General features: G+C 34.1%; 1 protein-coding gene across 1 annotated transcript in view; it reads left to right on the forward strand.

Annotated features, from left to right (window-relative positions):
* LOC142336612 (uncharacterized) overlaps nt 1-18,754 on the forward strand; it is a 102,024-nt gene that overhangs the window by 57,998 nt on the left and 25,272 nt on the right. The window contains exons 12-18 of the mRNA XM_075385523.1: nt 591-722; nt 3,852-3,971; nt 4,466-4,684; nt 11,453-11,563; nt 13,723-13,742; nt 13,815-13,884; nt 18,458-18,585. Of these exons, the coding sequence (XP_075241638.1) occupies nt 591-722; nt 3,852-3,971; nt 4,466-4,684; nt 11,453-11,563; nt 13,723-13,742; nt 13,815-13,884; nt 18,458-18,585 (800 nt within the window). The remainder of the gene's footprint in view (nt 1-590; nt 723-3,851; nt 3,972-4,465; nt 4,685-11,452; nt 11,564-13,722; nt 13,743-13,814; nt 13,885-18,457; nt 18,586-18,754) is intronic.

The raw sequence follows: 18,754 nt of genomic DNA on the forward strand, positions 1-18,754 counted from the left end.
TTAAAAAAAATAGAAATTGCACAATTGAGTCAATATGATTTTACGCTCATGGGAGACTGATTAGGATCTCATCTCAAAATTAAACTTTTTGTAAGTTTCTTTCTTTTTTTAGTGTTAACTCAAAATTCAAGCTGCTCAGTGGTTTTCCTCTGGTAATTGAATGTACATTTCTTCTATTACAACTTTTAGACATCCAATTGGAGTTTTTAATTCCCAAGTCTGGTTTTTGTCTCCGAGAAATTGAACTGCCTTGAAAACATTCCCAGCATGGACGAAGCAATTAGATGGGTTTTACATTCAAGTGCTAGTGAAATTGAAATTAAGTTTCGGAAAAAGCGTAAAAATCATTTTATCAAAATTCGTTTGAAATCTGTTCAGCCCGGATTAAAATGTTTTAACCACTATCAATGGTTGATACACTTTATAATTTAAAATTGGTTCATAATTAATATGACCAATAGTTGATTTAGAAAATTTGAGACCAGTTCACTTATTGGAAGAATCATAATAAACTTGTCATAAAATCATCCAAGTGTAAATTTACACAAGAGCTCAGGAGTACTATAACAAAATGTCTGTTATTGGTGCAGAAAATGCCACTGGCAACTTGACAAAAGAAGACGTGCCTTTCTACATGATGAAATCACAACCAACTACGCCAATTGCAAGAAGAAAGACCCTCACAAACAATATGACTGAGCTCAGAAATGTCCAACAAAAAGGTAACCAAACAAATTCAGTTATTATTTGAAATGTATGTAAAATTTTTGTATATATATATAATATATATATATATATATATATATATATATATATATATATATATGTGTGTGTGTGTGTGTGTGTGTGTGTGTGTGTGTTTGTGTGTGTGTGTGTGTGTGTGTGTGTGTGTGCGTGTGTGTTTGTGTGTGTGTGTATATTCAAAAAAGGTTGCAGGAAATCTTGCATTGCGTGTAAAGTTCTTCCATGTTGCTTTCGAGAGGTTTTTAATTTTGAAGATTCCTGGAAGTAGTAAGAAACCAGTACACTTGAGGCCACAATATGGCTCTTTTTACGAAAACATCTTTAATCATGCGCGCGGATGAAAGATTCTTGGCTTTTCTCCTGACGAATCGGGATTTTCGCCTGGATACCAAGCATTGTATCGAACATTGTCTTCAGTCTTTTTGTGGCAAAATAGCCAAAAACGCTCAACAAGTGTATTGGTTCCCAAAAAATTTTGCAACGAAACAAAGAAGCTTGGCAATGTGCACTTGAACATATTGTTCCGACCCCACTCATTCACATTCTTGAGTTAATTGTTTACAAAAATGAGGAAGATGTGGAACAATTCCATAAAACTCAAGTTTCTTTCAAAATGATGTCAAATGAAACCTAAACTGGGCAAATGATAATGTAATTCTCTAGAAAAGAGTGGGAATCAATCCTTAGTAAAACTCTGAACAAAGTAGACAAAAAAGAACCATCGAAGTTAAAAAAAAAAGAGTTTAAAATTTTTGAAAACAATTAACTTCAAATGATGAATGCCACCAGCTATTGGTTGAATTTTTTGAAGAGATTTGAGGTTATTCATATCTACGTATGAAGGCAATGAGACATGTCGTCGTCCAGATTAAATTCCTGGAAAGAACGGTGTCGAAGCCCATAAAACAATAGTCTATTCCTAAAATATAGACTACAACCACTTGTGCCTTCTTTGAGCACCGATAACATGATACACGACCTATGATTAAAGAGAGTAGTTATTGAGTAGACAACACAAGAACAAAGACGGCAAAGTTAAAAGACATATTTTTGTTTTTCGAAAACAATTAATGTCAAAGTACTTAAACCATTAGCTATCAACCGATACCTTTCAAAAGGTTCAATTATTTCTCCAAAAACCGTTGAGATCTTTCATTATTCAGAAAATACCATAAGGCAGGAGAAAAAACGGCAAATAGAGACAAGAAGCAAAAGTCAAAACGCATTTTTACCAAAAAGTGTGTCGTAGTCATTAAAACAAAAAACAATGCACTAAAAACATTAGATATGTTCAGTTGTTCCTTTTACTACCATCATTAGTGTTGTATGCGAACCACAATTATTGAGACTAGGCAACAAGTAAGGAAAAAACAGCTAACTGCAGAATTAAAAATTAAGTCTATATTTTAGTAAATCAATTTCAATTTTAAAAATTCTTTTACTATCAACTGAAATCAGTAAATAGGTTTCTTTGTTCAACCAGTGGAAGCCGTTGAGACCTGCAATTGACCAGATTCTCTAATACGACTATAAAAAGAACGACAAATAAAGTTAAAGTTAAAAAATATCCCTAATTTCTTCTTGCAGACGGTGTCGAATCCTTTGAAACCAAGATCAATTCACTGAAAAAACTAAATGATCAATTGCCGCTTCTTTTTGAACCCCAAAAAATTTTATCTGACCAGTTATTAATTTGATAAGACGAGAAAATGAACTTTAATGGTGGGAAAAGGCTTAAAAGAGGAAATTTTTTTCTTAAAACTCCTTGTTTCAAAACCGAAAATCCATTACAGAAAACCTACAGCCGCAATAAGTTTTCGTCCGTTAGAAAAACGATTTGACCTGACCTTGTTGACCTTAAGCCAAAAAAATTACCAGAAAAAAAACCCAAAGAAGTGTCAATAATGAATAATCCACAATTTATTTTGAAAATAAGTTTTTTTAAAGTAAGAACGAGAAGTTATCGACTAAAACAACCTGATAAATTTCCTTGAAAACACTTAGGAATCCAACTGGTCCTTCCATTTTTTACTCTTGATTTGATTTGTTTTCTTTTGTAGTCGACATAAAAAGCACTAAGTTTTTTTTAAAAAACAAAGCAGCGATTGATCAGAATCCGAATTATTTTTTGCACAGTAAAGAAATCAACAAATAGACCAAAACTAGCCTTACTATTGCTTTTTTTTGTTTAGCTACACAAATATGTTCCAAATTTTAAGAATGTGGTAAAGTTGAAAAAAAACAAAGTCAATAATTCGAAAATGAACGCTGCATTTTGATCGAGTTAATTTTTATCGATATTTATCGAGTTAAATGAACGCTGCATTTTGATCGAGTTAATTTTTTATCGATATTTATCGAGTTAAATTAGCAAAAAAACTGGAAAAGATTTAACTCAAGGGAACTCTCAAAGGAAACGCAATTTTAATTTGGCCTCTTTGCAGTTGGTAATTTTTTTTGTCAGCAGTTTTAGGTGTTTTAAATCGGCAAAATTAAACAAAGTGGACAAAACAAGACTTTTTCTTGCCATTTTTGATGAAAGGAAGACTGCATTTTGAAAAAATGAGCAAAAATTGGAGCCAAAAAATGAATCAGACAGTTTAGCGACACTCAGCTGGCATTTGAGGTAAAACCAACAACACTGTCGTTAACAATTTTATCATATTTTTCACAAAAATTAAACCTCGATAATTCGGTGGAAAAAACGAAATTCAAGTGGGTCTGAAGAAATATACTCGCGGGCATATATGATACATTCAAAACATCAACTTTCGATTTTGAGTGGTATGAAGACAGTGTACCGCACTGATTCTTCTAAGATCTTACAAATTTCCTACAGCATTTATCAAAGTATGCGTTTCATCAGTTTTTACAGTATAGAAACTTTCCAGCAGATCTTACACGATAAAAATAATAGGATACAAAGTTCTGTGTCAGGCAATTCTGTGTGGTTCTACATTGCATTTGAGGCTATCTTGACAACCATGATATCTCTTCCACCTAGCACAGTATTCAGCATATCTTATTAGAGAAATAAACATACAAATATATGAATTTCATTGAGAGTACTTTTTATGCTGATTTTTTTGGATGAATAAACAATTTAGATGGGCATTTGTGTGAGGAGGAATTTGCGTTGGGATTCAAAAAGGAAAAACCCAAACCGGCCATGATTCCAGCCACAATATCCAAGTCCAAACATCGCCCCATGGAAAATGCAAGCGCAGGTCAGTTCAAAACCCCTTCAACAATTATAGATATCAAGTGATTGACTTTATATTCTAACAATAAATTTGGACGAAACTAATGAGCGGTAACGCTAGCTTGAGGAAGAATTCTCTATGATGAAAATGGCTGGTGGCGCACGTTATTCTGTTAGGTGGAAATAATAATTGGCTGCGCATTTAGGGCGTTTGGCCTTTGCTCGCGGGCCATGGCCATGCCTCAGCGGCCAGTGAGACTTAATATGAAAATATCACAAGCGAACAAATTATCACGACCAAAATTCAATTTTAAAATGTGAATTTATTTCCGTGGGGGCTTATTTCCGTGGGGGTTTATTTCCGTGGATTTTCTCCGTGGCAATTAATTTCCTATCTAAAGTTAAGTGGTTTTTTCTTCCGTAGGGGTTTATTTCCTCCTAAATAAACGTGTACCCCCGGGGTCCGAAGCAGCTCAAAGTTTTCAACATTGAATAAGTCCAATCGCTTGTTTGGTGTAGACTCCAGAGAGTTTCCTTTGATGCCGACTAAGTCCTGCCCTGGAACACCTCTACTCGACCAGAAGAAAGCCGACGTGAATGGAAAAGGCAACGTTAGTAATGGATCTGGAACAGTTATGAGTGTCAGGAGACAGATAACCCTGAGCAACAACCCAACTGAGATTCAGAAGATCCAGTACAAGTATGATCTGGATCAGTGGTCTCATCATGACACATCGAGTGAGAGAATATTGAGCACAACATTTTGATGAAGTTTCGTTTAAGAATCAGACTCTGTTTTTACTTTAAATCAACAGTCGATTTCAGATCTGTGGTTTTGAGAGTAGTTCGAAAAAGAATCTGCTGAACAGTACCCAGGTTTAGATGTTCAGAGTTACTTCTCACCAGACGATCAAAAATGCACTAGAATGAAATTCGTTGTATACTAAAATCACGAGGATAAGATCTGAGAACATAACCCAGGTTGAGGTCCAGACCCAAATTGGTTTATGACCAGACCCAGTCGAGCTCACACCCGTGAGTTCCCAGACCGAAATTACAGGGTCTGGAAGGAAGTTTGAGCGCACTACAGTCTGGACAATGGTCTGGAGATGGTCTGATGAGAGGTCGATTTGGTCTGAAAAGTCTGATCATAAGCGGATTCGAGCGCACTTGGGTCTGATCATTACCTCTTCGAGGGCACTTTTGTCTGATCAGAGGCGACTTCGAGCGCAATTGAGTCCGATCATAACCTCTTAGAGCGCACTTGGGTCTGATCAGAAATGTTTCCGAACGCAATTGGGTCTGATCAGGGACCATTTCGAGCGCATTAATTTTTTTTTCATTTTTTTTTGTTTTTTTTTTACTGAGAGATGTTGGCTCTGCCAAGAGGCAGTCATATAGCTGCGTTTTGATCAGAGACTCATCTGAATTCCGGTATCTCTGATCAGAAAAAAGGAATCCAGCTGATAGCAGAGGCCGGTCTCCTTCAAAAGAAACTTTGATCAAATGGAGACCACGATGTTTCTTGTGGAAAGCTGTCTAAACTCATCCATTGGGTCAGAAACATACACTAAACAATACATTTAATGAAATTTGTTCTCAACAGTTGGGTTTCGTTTTCTTTACCAATACTTTTATAATTGATTTTTCCTTAGATGAATTAAATACTGCAAACATCAGTTTTTATGAAATGAATATTTTATAGCAAAATTAGATTTTTTCATTAGTAAAAGCTTTCTCTAATCAGACTTATTCGAGCGCACTTGAGTTTGATCAGAACCAGTTTCGAGCGCACTTCAGTCTGATAATAAATGGCTGCAAGCGCAACTGGGTCTGACCATAAATACTTCGAGCGCAACTGGGTCTGATCATAACCTCTTCAAGAGCACTTGAGTCTGATCATAGTCTGATTAAGGTCTGGGCTATGGTCTGAATTTGAGTTTGGACCATGGTCTGAAGATGGTCTGATCAGAACACCTTCGGTCTCAAAAAGTCTGATCAAATACCTTTTGTGTCTGGAAAGTCTGACCAGAGGTAACTTGGGTCTGGAAAGTCTGATCAGTGTGAATTTCCCTCTGGAAAGTCTGATCAGAGATAGTTTCGGTCTGGAAAGTCTGATCAGACCAAAATTTGGGTCTGGACCTCAAACTGGGAAGTTTGATCGAACTTATTTAAGAACCAGTAAAAATTGGTTAATAATGAAAATTGATTGATACAAAATATCAGAAGTAAAGCTCAAGATTTGTTCACAAGCCTTATGATTTCCATAATGAAGAAAAAGACTCCATAATTGTAAAAACGAAAAGCTAAATGACATCAATCACTTACCTCATAGCACCGAGTAAGACCACGAACAAAACAAAACTACATATAGGAGCAATGCATGAAAACAATGTCTCGCACATACTGCAGATGGTTCTATTTCTTTTCACCCACGATTCCGTTAGCACCGCATGTTTTGTCAAAATTTAGCGGATAATTTAATCACATGTTCGGTTGTGATGTTCTCACATCAGCTACCATGGGATGCTTAGGCATGGCCATGGCCCGCGAGGCATGGCCAAGTGTATATTTTTGTAATTTAAAGGGTTCTAATTTAAAAAAAAATGATTAAAATTAGGTTCAAATGACAGGGAATAAACAATTAGGGATGAAAAGCGGCACAACCCTAGAGATAATATATACCCATGTGAACAGCTATTTAATCATACAACTTTTATTCAATAACACGTCCCTTAATTTTTCGTTTTTGATATTATGAGAACCTTTTTGGTAGCAGAAACTTTTACATTTTTTGCTAGTGTACGGTGATGTCAATATCCTCTAATTTTTTGATCGTTTGGAATATAAAACAGCTAAAACTTGCCTACGACTTTTTTTGAACTAAACAAAACCCGACAATTCAGACGGACAATTGGAAGAAGAGGGCCTAAAATTGAGCGCGCCAAAAACGCAACAAAAAAGGATGCAGTAGAATTCCTCCCACGAGATATTGAATTGGGTCGTAATATACCCCATAATCTGATTGAATCAAAAGCTGAAACTAATTTTTTTGTTTTCAAATCAATATAATGTGATCATACAGCAATTCAACCTGGAAACTTCTGCACGTGATTGAATTTATGCTCTCCAATCTGCATCTGGAAAAAATAGTGTTCAATGCAATCTATTGAGAACATACAATAGGTCAGAGGGGCAAAGTAAATGTAAGCACATGATTTTATTCTTTTTATCCTTTTATCTCTCTCTCTCTCTCTCTGTCAATCTCTTTCTTTTTCTCTTTCATGTTCTTTCTCTCTGTCTCTCTCTCTCTCTCTCTTTTAAGATTCAGAATCGGTTTTTACTTTAAATCAACAGACACTTTCAAATCTGTTGTTTAAAGAGTATTTCGATATGGAATCTGCTGAACAGTACCTAGGTGTAGGTCTAAATTCAGTGTTACTTCTCACCAAACGATCAAAAAAGCACTAGGATGAAATTTAATGCAAACTAAATGCAAGATGACATGATCTGAGAACAAGATAACCTTGATCGCACCTATTTAAGAACAGTAAAAACTGGTTAATAATGAAAAATGGTTGATACAAAACTTCCATAATTAAAGCTCATCGATTTTTTTCAAAATGTACACAAAATTTTGTTCACAAGCCTTATTATTTCCATAATGAAGAAAAAGACTCTGCTCAGCATTGTAAAAACGAAAAACTAAATAATACACGACACAATTGTCTTAAAGCACCGAAAAACACGAACAACACAAAACTACAAGATATAGGAACTTTGTAGCAAAAACAATGTCTCGCAAACACTGAAGATGGTTCTACATCATTTCACCCCGATTCATTTACTCCCGCATGTTTTATCAAATTTAAGCTGATAATTTAGTCACAAGAGCGGTTGTGATGTTCTCGCATCAGCTACCACGGGATGCTTAGGCATGGCCATGGCTCGCGAGGCATGGCCAAGTGTTTATTTTTGTAATTTAAAGAGTTCTAGTTTTTAAAAAATGATTAAAATTAGGTTCAAAGATAGGGGATAAACAAATAGGGGTGAAAAGCGGGACAACCCTAGAGATAATTTATAAACATGTGAACAGCTTTTTAATCATACAACTTTTGTTCAAAAACGCATCCGTTATTATTCCGTTTTTGATATCATGAGAACCTTTTAGTCGCAGAAACTTTTGTATTTTTCGCTAGTGTATGGTGAAATCAATATCCTGTAATTTTTGATTTTTTGGTAAATTCAAGTGCAAAAACCTGCCTACGACTGTTTTCGAACTCAGGAGCGCGTCAAAAACGTAACCAAAAATGCCATAAAATTCTTCCCACGAGAGGGTGAATTGAGTCTTAATACACTCCATAATCTGCGTGAGTCAAAAACTGAACATAAGTATTTTGTTTTCGGATCAATATCCTGCGATCATGCAGCAATTCAACTTGGAAACTTCTGGTCATGATTAAATTTATGCTCTCTAAACTGCATCTGGAAAAAAATACTGTTCAGTGAAATTTATTGAGAACATACAATAGGTCAGAGGGGTGAAGTAGATGAAAGCACATGACTTTATTCTTTTTATGCTTTTAGCTCTCTCTCTCTCTCTCTCTCTTTCTCTCTAACAATTTTCTGTCTCCTATCTCTCTCTCTCTCTCTCTCTCTTTCTCTCTCTCTCTCTCTCTCCTCTCTATCAATCTCTTTCTTTCTCTATATCATGTTCTTTCTCTTTGTCTCTCTCATTCGTGCTTTCTCTCTCTCTCTCTCGTCTCTTCTATTTCTCTATGATTATGTGATGGTGGGTGCTGTTGGTTTTGTTGATTGTGGGAGCAGAAAAGAGATTGATGTTAACGTATTTCGGCACTAGCATTCATAAATCTTTTTAGCAATATCGAAGCAGAGCTTTTTTCAACTAGAATTTAGAAAAAAACTAAAACAAAAAACAAAAAGCCAACTTAGATTGCTTAGCGGTACAAGAATAAAATTAATTCTGATTCTATAAAATTTATCAGTCAATATTGACACTTCAAGTTTGAAAGTGAAATAATGAATGTGGAGAAGTTTTTAGAATCTCAAGTCAGCGAACAGAGAGTTTGCGCAAACGATTTTTTAAGTTACAATTACGCCAAATTAAAACATTTTCCACGCATTTATTTTTGGAACGTTGAAAGAAAGCGAAATATACACAGAGTTCAAGCTTAGGCATCAAGTAAAAAATAATTGTACTAAAATTACTATTACACGGTCTACACAAACTACTGAACAAACATTATTTCAGTCATCAATTGATATTCAAATAACACTTCATTAAAATGCTTTTGATATATGAAACTGTTTCTAGTAATTTTTTAATGTTTAGTAATTTTTGTCAATGTTTATTTAGTTAAATGCTAATGCTTTTTAAGACTTCTCGGTTTAAAAAATATCGATTATTTTTTGAATTTCTCCTCATTATTCGTTCTCTTTGTCGACTTGTTACCTAGTCCCATTAAAAAAAATTCCAACTGTTGTATAGTTAGGAAAAAGTAAATTCGTATAGTTAATTTTTTAACTGACTGCATTTTGACGTTGTTACTAGGTGCTTTTAAATTTTGATATTCAGTTTTTGCCGTGAAATTTTTGTTTTTGCTAATTCGTTTCGTTTTTTTTCTCGTAGTCTCTTTAACGGCAGATCTCGTTGGTGCTGTAATGAGGCACTCAAATATCTATTTTTGTTATATGGTTATTTGGTTGACAATTAAGTAAAGAATGTTGATAAGCTCGGGTCGGAACATCATGTGCGAACGCACATTAGCGAGCCGCCTTGTTTTAATTAAGTTTAATTTCAATTAAATTTGAATTGATGAATTGATTGTGACAAATTTTGAGGTCGCTCAAAGCTCAACAATAGTTTTGTATGGTTCTGCTTCTTTTCTCATTGAGTCATCTTACCCGCATGTTTTAACATCGATTTTTACCCCTATATCGAAACTCACGCGCTACGCCCGGGTCGAGAAAAAAATGCAAAAATATGTAAGATAAGCGGTGAAAAGTTAGTTTTTTCACCGCAAATTTCGTACGTAATTTAGCGTTGAAATGCGGTGAATGCGGTGAAATTATGTAAGTTCACCGCTAGTCTAAGCGGTGATCTTACAAAAATTCACCACAATTCACCACTAAAATATGTAATTTCACCGCCCCTAAAAGGGTCCGAACCTCTCACCTCCTGCATGTCATCCACTTCTTCTTCCACTGAGCTATCTCTCACTAAATTCAATTAATTTTTGTTCGAATATAAATCGAATTCACTCTACTTTCTGCAAAACATGCGCGGTGAATTTTTGTAAGATTTGCAATTTTTAGCGGTGAAATTACATATTTTAGCGGTGAAATGTGGTGAATTGTTGTAAGATCACCGCTTAGTCTAGTGGTGAAATTACATAAATTTACCGCTTAGAAAAAATTGTCAAAAAGATGTAAGATTAAGGGGTAGTTTTAGTGGGAAGGCGAATCTACCAATTCCTCTCACACTCACCATTAATTTCACCGCATTCATTGCTGTTCTCAAACATCTGTAACATTTTTTTCTAGGCGGTGAATTTATGTAAGTTCACCACTAAGTTGAGCGTTGAATTTATGTAATTTCACCGCATTCACCGCTAATCTTACATAATTTGAACCTTTTTTCGAAGCGGTGAATTTATGTAATTTCACCGCTAAATTCAGCGGTGAAATTATGTAATTTCAGCGCTACCAGGCGATAAAGTTTTTTTCACTGCATTCACCGCCTGATTTTTGTAATTTCACCGCATTCACCGCTTATCTTACAAAAATTTCCGCATTAACCGCTTATCTTACATAATTTTGCGTTGAATGGCGGTGACACCTCGACCCGGGCGCTTCCCTCATTTTAAATATTGATTAACAATTAATTAGGGAATTAAAAGTGGGGTGAAATGAAATTGGGGTGAAATAGTTGGGTTTAAATGATCGGGAAGAAACTAATAGGGGTGAGAAAACGTCAAAACGTTTTTGCATTTCTGTTCAATATGCTATTATACTGAATTGTTTTCACCATTAAACAGATTGTAGTAAAATTTATAGTAAATTTATAGTAATTTATAGTAATTTATAGTAATTTATAGTAATTTATAGTAATTTATAGTAATTTATAGTAATTTATAGTAATTTATAGTAATTTATAGTAATTTATAGTAATTTATAGTAATTTATAATAAATTATAGTTGAACTTCGTTATTCGTTGTATTTTTCAATGGTCGGATTTCATGTATGTAAATGCACTCCGATAGCTGTACAGGCTCGTAACATTGAAATTTTTAAAAATTTTGCCCGTTTTTTGCATTAAAATTAACTCTTTAATATCACAGAGAGTTTATTTTAAGAAGGCAAATCCTTGTATACACTAAAACGTCGATTGATTCAATTATAAAATTTGTTTTCAGTTCTATTCCAAAATCTTTTTGAGCTTGCTTATGTTTTTCCAACAGCAAGTTTGAAAACGTTTGGTTCAGATTATCCGAGGACTATTGCAACAAGAGGCGATGGTGTAATTGATCATAGGCGGAAGACAGTGTGCTGTACCTTGAATGACTCGGACATGCGGCGGATTCAGAGTCGCACAGGTTATTGAGTTTCATTTTCAAAGTACCAAAACGGTGTTTTTAACCATTTACAACGATCAATTTTCTTATCAAATATAGAGCTATTTCATCGAATCAATAATTTTTCACTAAGAATAATTCTAAAACAAATTAAAGGTGACTGAACCGAGAAATAATGGCAAACTAGACTGATAAATTGTGCCAAATTGTGATCTTCCCTAATTTCTGTGCCAACGTAGATGCAAAGGTTTTCCAGGGAAAAAACAAAGTTGACTCATTTTCTACTTGGTCCTAATAATTGTGCAAAAATACCCAAATTCAACATATAATAAAGAGCTCTGTTGGACGAAACTTGAAAATTACAAAATTCTGCATAAGAAGTTTTGAGGGCTTTTGAATACTTTTGCATAAAAACGTCATATAATAAGTTTATAGCACTAAATCGCTATATTTATCATGTAATGAGATTCCTTCAAAAAAGGCATAATTGTAAGATCTTGAAAAACAAAATTATTATTAAACCATTACAAGATCTCTTAAAAAGAAAGCAAAACTTAGACTGAAGAAATCCGGAAACGACTCCCAGAGCTGTCTCGAAAAATTCTATCTAATCCAAAAAAATTGTAGTTGTTGAACAGAAAATCAGAAAAAGACTGCTATATCAAGACAGATAAAAATAGAAAAATTAGTCAAAATTAAATTTGAACTAAAAAGTTGAGAAAAAGAAGTCAAAAACTATAAAGGTTCACGTAAAAACAAATAGCTTTCTCTCATGCATTTGAGATAATTTTCGACATACACCATAATAAGCTCATAAACTTCTCTGTTTCCCAAGAAAAAATTAAAAGAACTGTAAGAAAATGAAGAAAGTAGTTACAGTTTTTGGTAATATTGGGAACAAAATTGACTAGAAGTCCCATACTTGGGTCTGAGAGCATTTCCGTGCTGCACCAGCATATAACAGTAGTTAAATTCAGTTCTGCAACCTTACATATCAAGTTTCTTTATGCGCACTATACTGAATTCACCCAGGCTAACTTTATCCTGTATAGTATGATAATTTACTCAAGCGCCGGAATTAATTCTGAGCAGCATAAAGTCATACTTTTGTAGGTTATAACTTGTAGTCAATATAGTGATAAACACGCTCCTAATATTTGAACTAGTTTATAGGTAATTCCCACAAACCTCATTTAGCTCAGTGGCTACGACTTGTTACGAAAATTAAATGTTATAAGTAGCAAAACTTGTACGCGGAAGTCAAGCTGAACATACTATTTTTCATGCATTGAATTTTATTTGAAAATTAAGACTAGCCAGTGTAAATTGGGACATGAACAGAGTATTTGGCCAACCACAGAAAAAAACAGAATTTCTTTAGACTGATTCAGCGCTGATTTCCTCTGACACCAATATCCGGGATGTTAATTCGAAGTGTCGAAGAGCAAAGTTCATCTGTTCCATGCCCAATAAAAGCACAGAAAAGACAAAATATTGGGCTAAAAATTGTTAAAGTAGTCTGAAAGTTCAGAACATAGCTAAAAAATCTTCAATTTGCTTTAAACTTCGTTTTTGTAACCACTAAAATACCTAGGACCAATGAAAGAAAATTGGGCTGTCATTGTTACGGGATAATGAAACTTTTAAACAAAAGTATTTGTTGAAACCAAAAAAGAACAAACAATAATTCTTAGTAGTCGTTATCTTGTAACAATCAGAGAGCAGGATCGTTTTTTTGGTTAATTTGAGCAAGCTATTCGTTTTTAAAGGAATGTAATATCTTGAGTGAAAGTAGTGATCTGCATGCAATCAGAGCATGCCTGATTTCACATTAAACAAGAGCCTTTTTTACAAATAAGAAGCCTTTTTATACTAATTGAGCAATCCTAAAAATCAATTCATAACAACGCAAAGAATGTGAACTGTTTGTTTAGACGCTAATGATACGTTGCTCAAATCAATTTATATACAAACCCAAACTTTTGCGCTGGATGAGGGATATTAGAGATTAACAATTGTCCAAAAAAGTGTCATTGCTTCCTAGAGTTTTGTGTTCAGAAAATGAAGCTGAGCTGAAAAATTGGTTTATCTTTCAAACTATTAACCTCTAATATTCCTCGTCCAGTGCCAAATTTGAGTTTACAATTAATTGATATAGTGGCAGTGATAAAATGTTTCAGGTCAAGTGGAGAAATTAGAGGTATGTAGCTGAAGAATTTGTCGTCCAGATACAACATTCTATGGCATTTTTTAGGTCACAAAATCTTTTCAGCATGTGTTTGGGTTACGTGGACTCCCGCAACAATCAGAGCAAAATGACTGCAAGAAATCAAGCCGATCAGGTTTTTTATATTTCAATTTTCAACATAAATAAAGTGGGGGTCGGAACTGATCAATATGGTCACCATATATGGCTGGATATGTTTGTCAAGATTTATTTATGGTGTTCAACACGGGGATTTTCAAATTTTTTTGTTCCGATCCCTCTTGAGGGGGGAGGAACTATATACTCAAATGGGTTCTTTTTGTTCAGTCAATTTTGGCCGATCGATATATTCGTCGTAGAGGAATGTGAGTGGTATCATTAAAAAGCTGGTCCAGCGTAGAATTCAAAATCAAAAAGATTTTTTTTATTTTCGTTTTTTTCGAGGAGTTATCGAGGATTGAAGTTTTGTGTGAACACGCGATATTTGTTCACTTTTAGTGCAATTTTTCTCCAATTTAAAATATTTTCTATAAAAATAGTATTTCAAAATTAAATTTCACGCCAAAAATGGACCAATTTTTTGTTCCTAATAGACTAAAGGCGATTAAAAAAGACTAGTTCTGGTCTCATTGGGAAGTCCACTATCAAAAAAAATTCGAATTCTATTTGAGAGCTCTTTTTCTTATAAAACTTTTCTCTTTTTTTGCTTTTTTACGTCAGCTAGAGACAAGTCACTTTTTATATCAAGGTTCTATTAATGACAACCCTCCTTTACAGTCAATTAGGGCCCAATGAACAAAAACATCGTTTTCAAGGAATTGCTCATGTTTTCATTGGCTTCAATTCTGAGTTTTCGTAATTTTAAATGAAATTTTGAATTTCTTTTTGAGGTTTTACTAATTTTTTGGAGTCCTATGGCATGGATTCATTGACTAACAGTGCAATATTTTCCATAATGAGCATTAAGTGACCATATCTAGTGCTTCGAGCGGACAGCTAATGGCTGTTAAGACTTAAAAAATATTATTTCGATTTTTTTTGAACATTAAAGAACCAAACTTATTATCGTGAACTGTAGGTCAGTCCAGAGGTGACAGCACCCTCCTCCTTCCTACTAAAACCAAACTTAATCTGGTTAGCGTTTTTATCTTCTAACTATTGATTATTTGACTTCAATGACACAAGGTTTCAAAAACTTTAAAAAAAAAATGGGGTATTTTCGTATTATTGGTTACTTTTGAAATCTTATCACATTATCCAAATATTAACAGCTCCCATTGGCTTAAAGAAGATGTTCAGTGGCTCACAGATAAAAAGTTTATAGATAAATTTATGGTTTAAATGGCTTCGACACGTTCTTCTCGCACTTTTCTATTGAATTTTTGGTTTTTGCCAGTTTTTGTTGTTGTTTTAATAGTCATAAGACTTATTGTGATGTCTTGTTGATTACCTATGCATGACAAACATAAATATACTCCCATCGGGGCATTTTTGATTGTATTTATTGACTTCCGTCGAAAACTATTGCATTTAATGGCTGTTAAGAATTTAAAAATGATTTTTCGAAAACTTTTTTTTGAACACTAACAAGTGTTAAATTTTTTTCGTGAACTTTCAGTCAGTGTCAGTATTGACAAGACCCACTTGCTTTTTACTGCAACTAAAATTCTTCTGGTTGGAGGTTTTATTAATCTAACTATTGGTTATATGACTTCAATGACACAAGATTTCAATTTTTTTAAAAAAACTTTTTTGGATAGTTTTGTATTTTTCGTTTCTTTTGAACTCTTATTACATTATCCAAACATTATACACAATAACCAAAAATTATTTAAATCTCATCTTCGAGGGGACTTTCAGTGGTTCACAGATAAAGTTTTCAATGAAAAGCTAAGGGTTTAATTGGCTTCGACACTTTCTTCTCGCAATTTTCTACTGAATTTTTGGTTTTTGCCTGTTTTTGTTATTGTTTTCACAATCATAAGACTTATTGTGATGTCATGTTAATTATCTGCCATAACAATCATTCTTTTCCTTTCATCGGGTTATATTTGAGCGTAGATATTGAGCTCCGTTGAAAGATTTTGAGTTTAATGGCTGTTAAGAGTTAAAAATTATTTTTCAAGTTTCTTTGAATATTAACCAATCCTAAACTTTTTTTCGTGAACTGTTGGTCAACGCCAGTACTAGCAGAATCCCTTTCCGTTCTACTGCAGCCAAAATTAATCTGGATAGCGGTTTTATTTTCTACCTATTAGTTTCAAAACTTCAATGCCACGAGATTTCATATTTTAATTTTCGGGTACTTTATTTTAATTTTGGATCCTTTTGGAATCTTATCACATCACCCTACTGCTGATCGTCCCCGTTGGTTCAGAGAGAAAGTTCAAAGGATCATAGATACAGTTTTCAGAGAAGAGATTAGGATTTGAATTGCTTCGACATATTCTTCTGGCACGTTTCTACTGAATTTTCGGTCTTTGCCTGTCTCTGTTGTCGTTTTCATAGTCAACAACTTGTTGTAGGGCCATATTGATGAAATATGATTGGCAAAGAAACCTATTGTCCCATCGAGACGTCATTTAGCGTATTTACCGGCTTGCGTTGAAAGCTAATGAAATTAATTGCTTTGAAAATACGTGTTTTCTCGAAAACTTCGTGGTTCTAATTTATGTTTATGTTTGTTGATTTTTTGAATTTATATTGATAAATAAAAATAAAAAAAATTCCTTTGCTCTTAAAAACTAATTGAAAATAGAAGAGTTTTTGTGAAAAGTTCATTTTTTTAATGCGTTCGACACTTTTCTCGCTCAAATTTTTCTTGAAATTGCTGTTTTTGTTCTTTAGGTAGCCGTAAACTGCTGACAGTTCTCATCGGCTTCTAATTGAGCATTGAATAAATGATGTTACCCGAAGCAGTCAGTTTAAAGCGAATAGGCTCAAAGTTTATGATAAACATATTGAAGTTATTTTTCAGTTTCAAAAAATTTTTCAGTTTTTGTTGTTCTTTTCGCCAATTTGTAACTTATTTTCATCAATGAGAAGTCCCGTCCAATTTCTTGTAATTCAAAAGATCACATATCTATTGTTATTATTTGTCGTTGATGTTTTGTTTGTTAGACAATATGCGTTTTTCTGAACGTTTATTGAGTGGCCAATTTTTGTGTTTCTTTTTCTCTTCTTTCAGAACAATCGCGTAATAACAGTTCCCAATGCTTTTCAAATGTAGCGCAAGTAAACTTGTTCAATCTCCCATTTTAAATCCTTCAACTGAATCAGTAAAGTCGAAAAATTGAATTAAAAATACATAATATTCAGATGATAGCTAATGACTTTAATGGTAGCAATAGTTTGTGTTTTCGTAAATCGTATGCAATTTTTTGAGCATCTCTTTAGTTCGCTTCTGTGGCTTAGTCTAATCAAAGACAGGCCCTTTTGGTTTTGTAAAATTTCTTGTTGTAAAAAATGTTGATTAATTTTTAAGTTTCGCCTCACTGTTCGTTCTTTTTGTCGACTTTTTACCCAGTCTCATTAAGAAAACTTTCCATCTGCCGTATTGTAAGAAAAAATAAATTTCTGTAGTTAAGGTTTTAACTTACTGCACTTTGACGTTGTTACTAGTTACTAGGTGCTTTTAAATTTAGATATTCAGTTTTTGCCGTGAAATTTTTGACAATTTAGTCAAAAATGTGGATGAGCGTGGGTCGGAACATCATGTGCGAACTTTTACTTTTGAATTTTAGTTTGTGCCTGTTTACACCATTAAGTTTTTTATTTGAATCAACCCAGTTAAAAGTCCCAGGCGGCTGGAATGACGTCTGATCAAACTTATTTAAGCATACTCAAGTGATTTCGCTGCTCAAAGTTACAGAATCCACAAAAAAATGATTAGCAATTTTATCGAGCATACAAAACCTAACAATTGAGTCAAAATCTTTTTAGAGGTAGGACAATTTTTAAGCAGACACAAAAAAATCAATTTTATTTTGTAGACTGTGCCATATTTTGTCAAAATCTAATACTTGTTTTTGCATTTAAGAGATGAGCCTAGCGAATATGAAAATGTGCCCAACAAAATCATTTTTTATAGAAATTGAGTTAATTGATTTTGAAAGTGAGTTTTTAAGTTGGCCTGGTCAGATGTGGATCTGAACCCAAAAGAGTCGATCATAGTTTATTGTGAGTAGAGATAGTTTCCAACTCATTATGAGAGTAGAAGAATTTACTGCGCTCCCTTCGGTACGAAAGTATCACGCAGGTGCTATGCCTTGAGCTGTTTTCGATTTGAGAACACAAAAGTCTCGACATAAATGGCATGAGAATGTGATAAGAACTTTTTTGAGCGTATTTCAGTCTGAAGGCAAGCAATGCGTATGCATACTGAATACATACATAACCGGGCGCATTTGCTGCGCAGAAAATTGTTCACGCGCAAACGCATTGCTTTAGGCTATAGCGCAAAGATAATTTTCAGCGCATAATACGTTGATTGGAGGATACTTTGATCAAGGTCAGATTGATCGGAGATAATTTCGGCATGAGACCTTATCCAGGGAAAACCAACGAATTGACCATAGGTACATTTAACCAAAATCAAATAACATTAATGAACTGCGTAAAAACTTTTAATTTTAATAATTAGATTTTGCTCATTGAAAATTTGCTGTACTATGTTGATCATTGCTTTGCTTTTTTTCCTTTTTTAACAGCAGAAGACGCCGACACTGGTTATCCCAAGTTGGGAATAGGTGGAGGCGGTGGAGGAGCTCCAATAAAAGATGGACAGAATGGAAAAATAGTGACGGGTGTTGGAGGCAAATTCCGCAAGGATTTCTTTGTAAGTTTACCAAGCGTCACAGGCTTCAACTGAACTTTGAGCAGAAATTAATAAGTTAGGGCGAGCGCTCGAGCCAAAGTCGAGGAACTATAAGTTGGAAATGCACTAAAAATAAGCTCAAAAAAGTTACATAATAACGCGCTGAAAAGCACTGGAGGAAACACTTTGA

This window comes from Convolutriloba macropyga, chromosome 3, assembly GCF_964194025.1.
Source record: "Convolutriloba macropyga chromosome 3, txConMacr16.3, whole genome shotgun sequence".
Taxonomy (NCBI): domain Eukaryota; kingdom Metazoa; phylum Xenacoelomorpha; order Acoela; family Convolutidae; genus Convolutriloba; species Convolutriloba macropyga.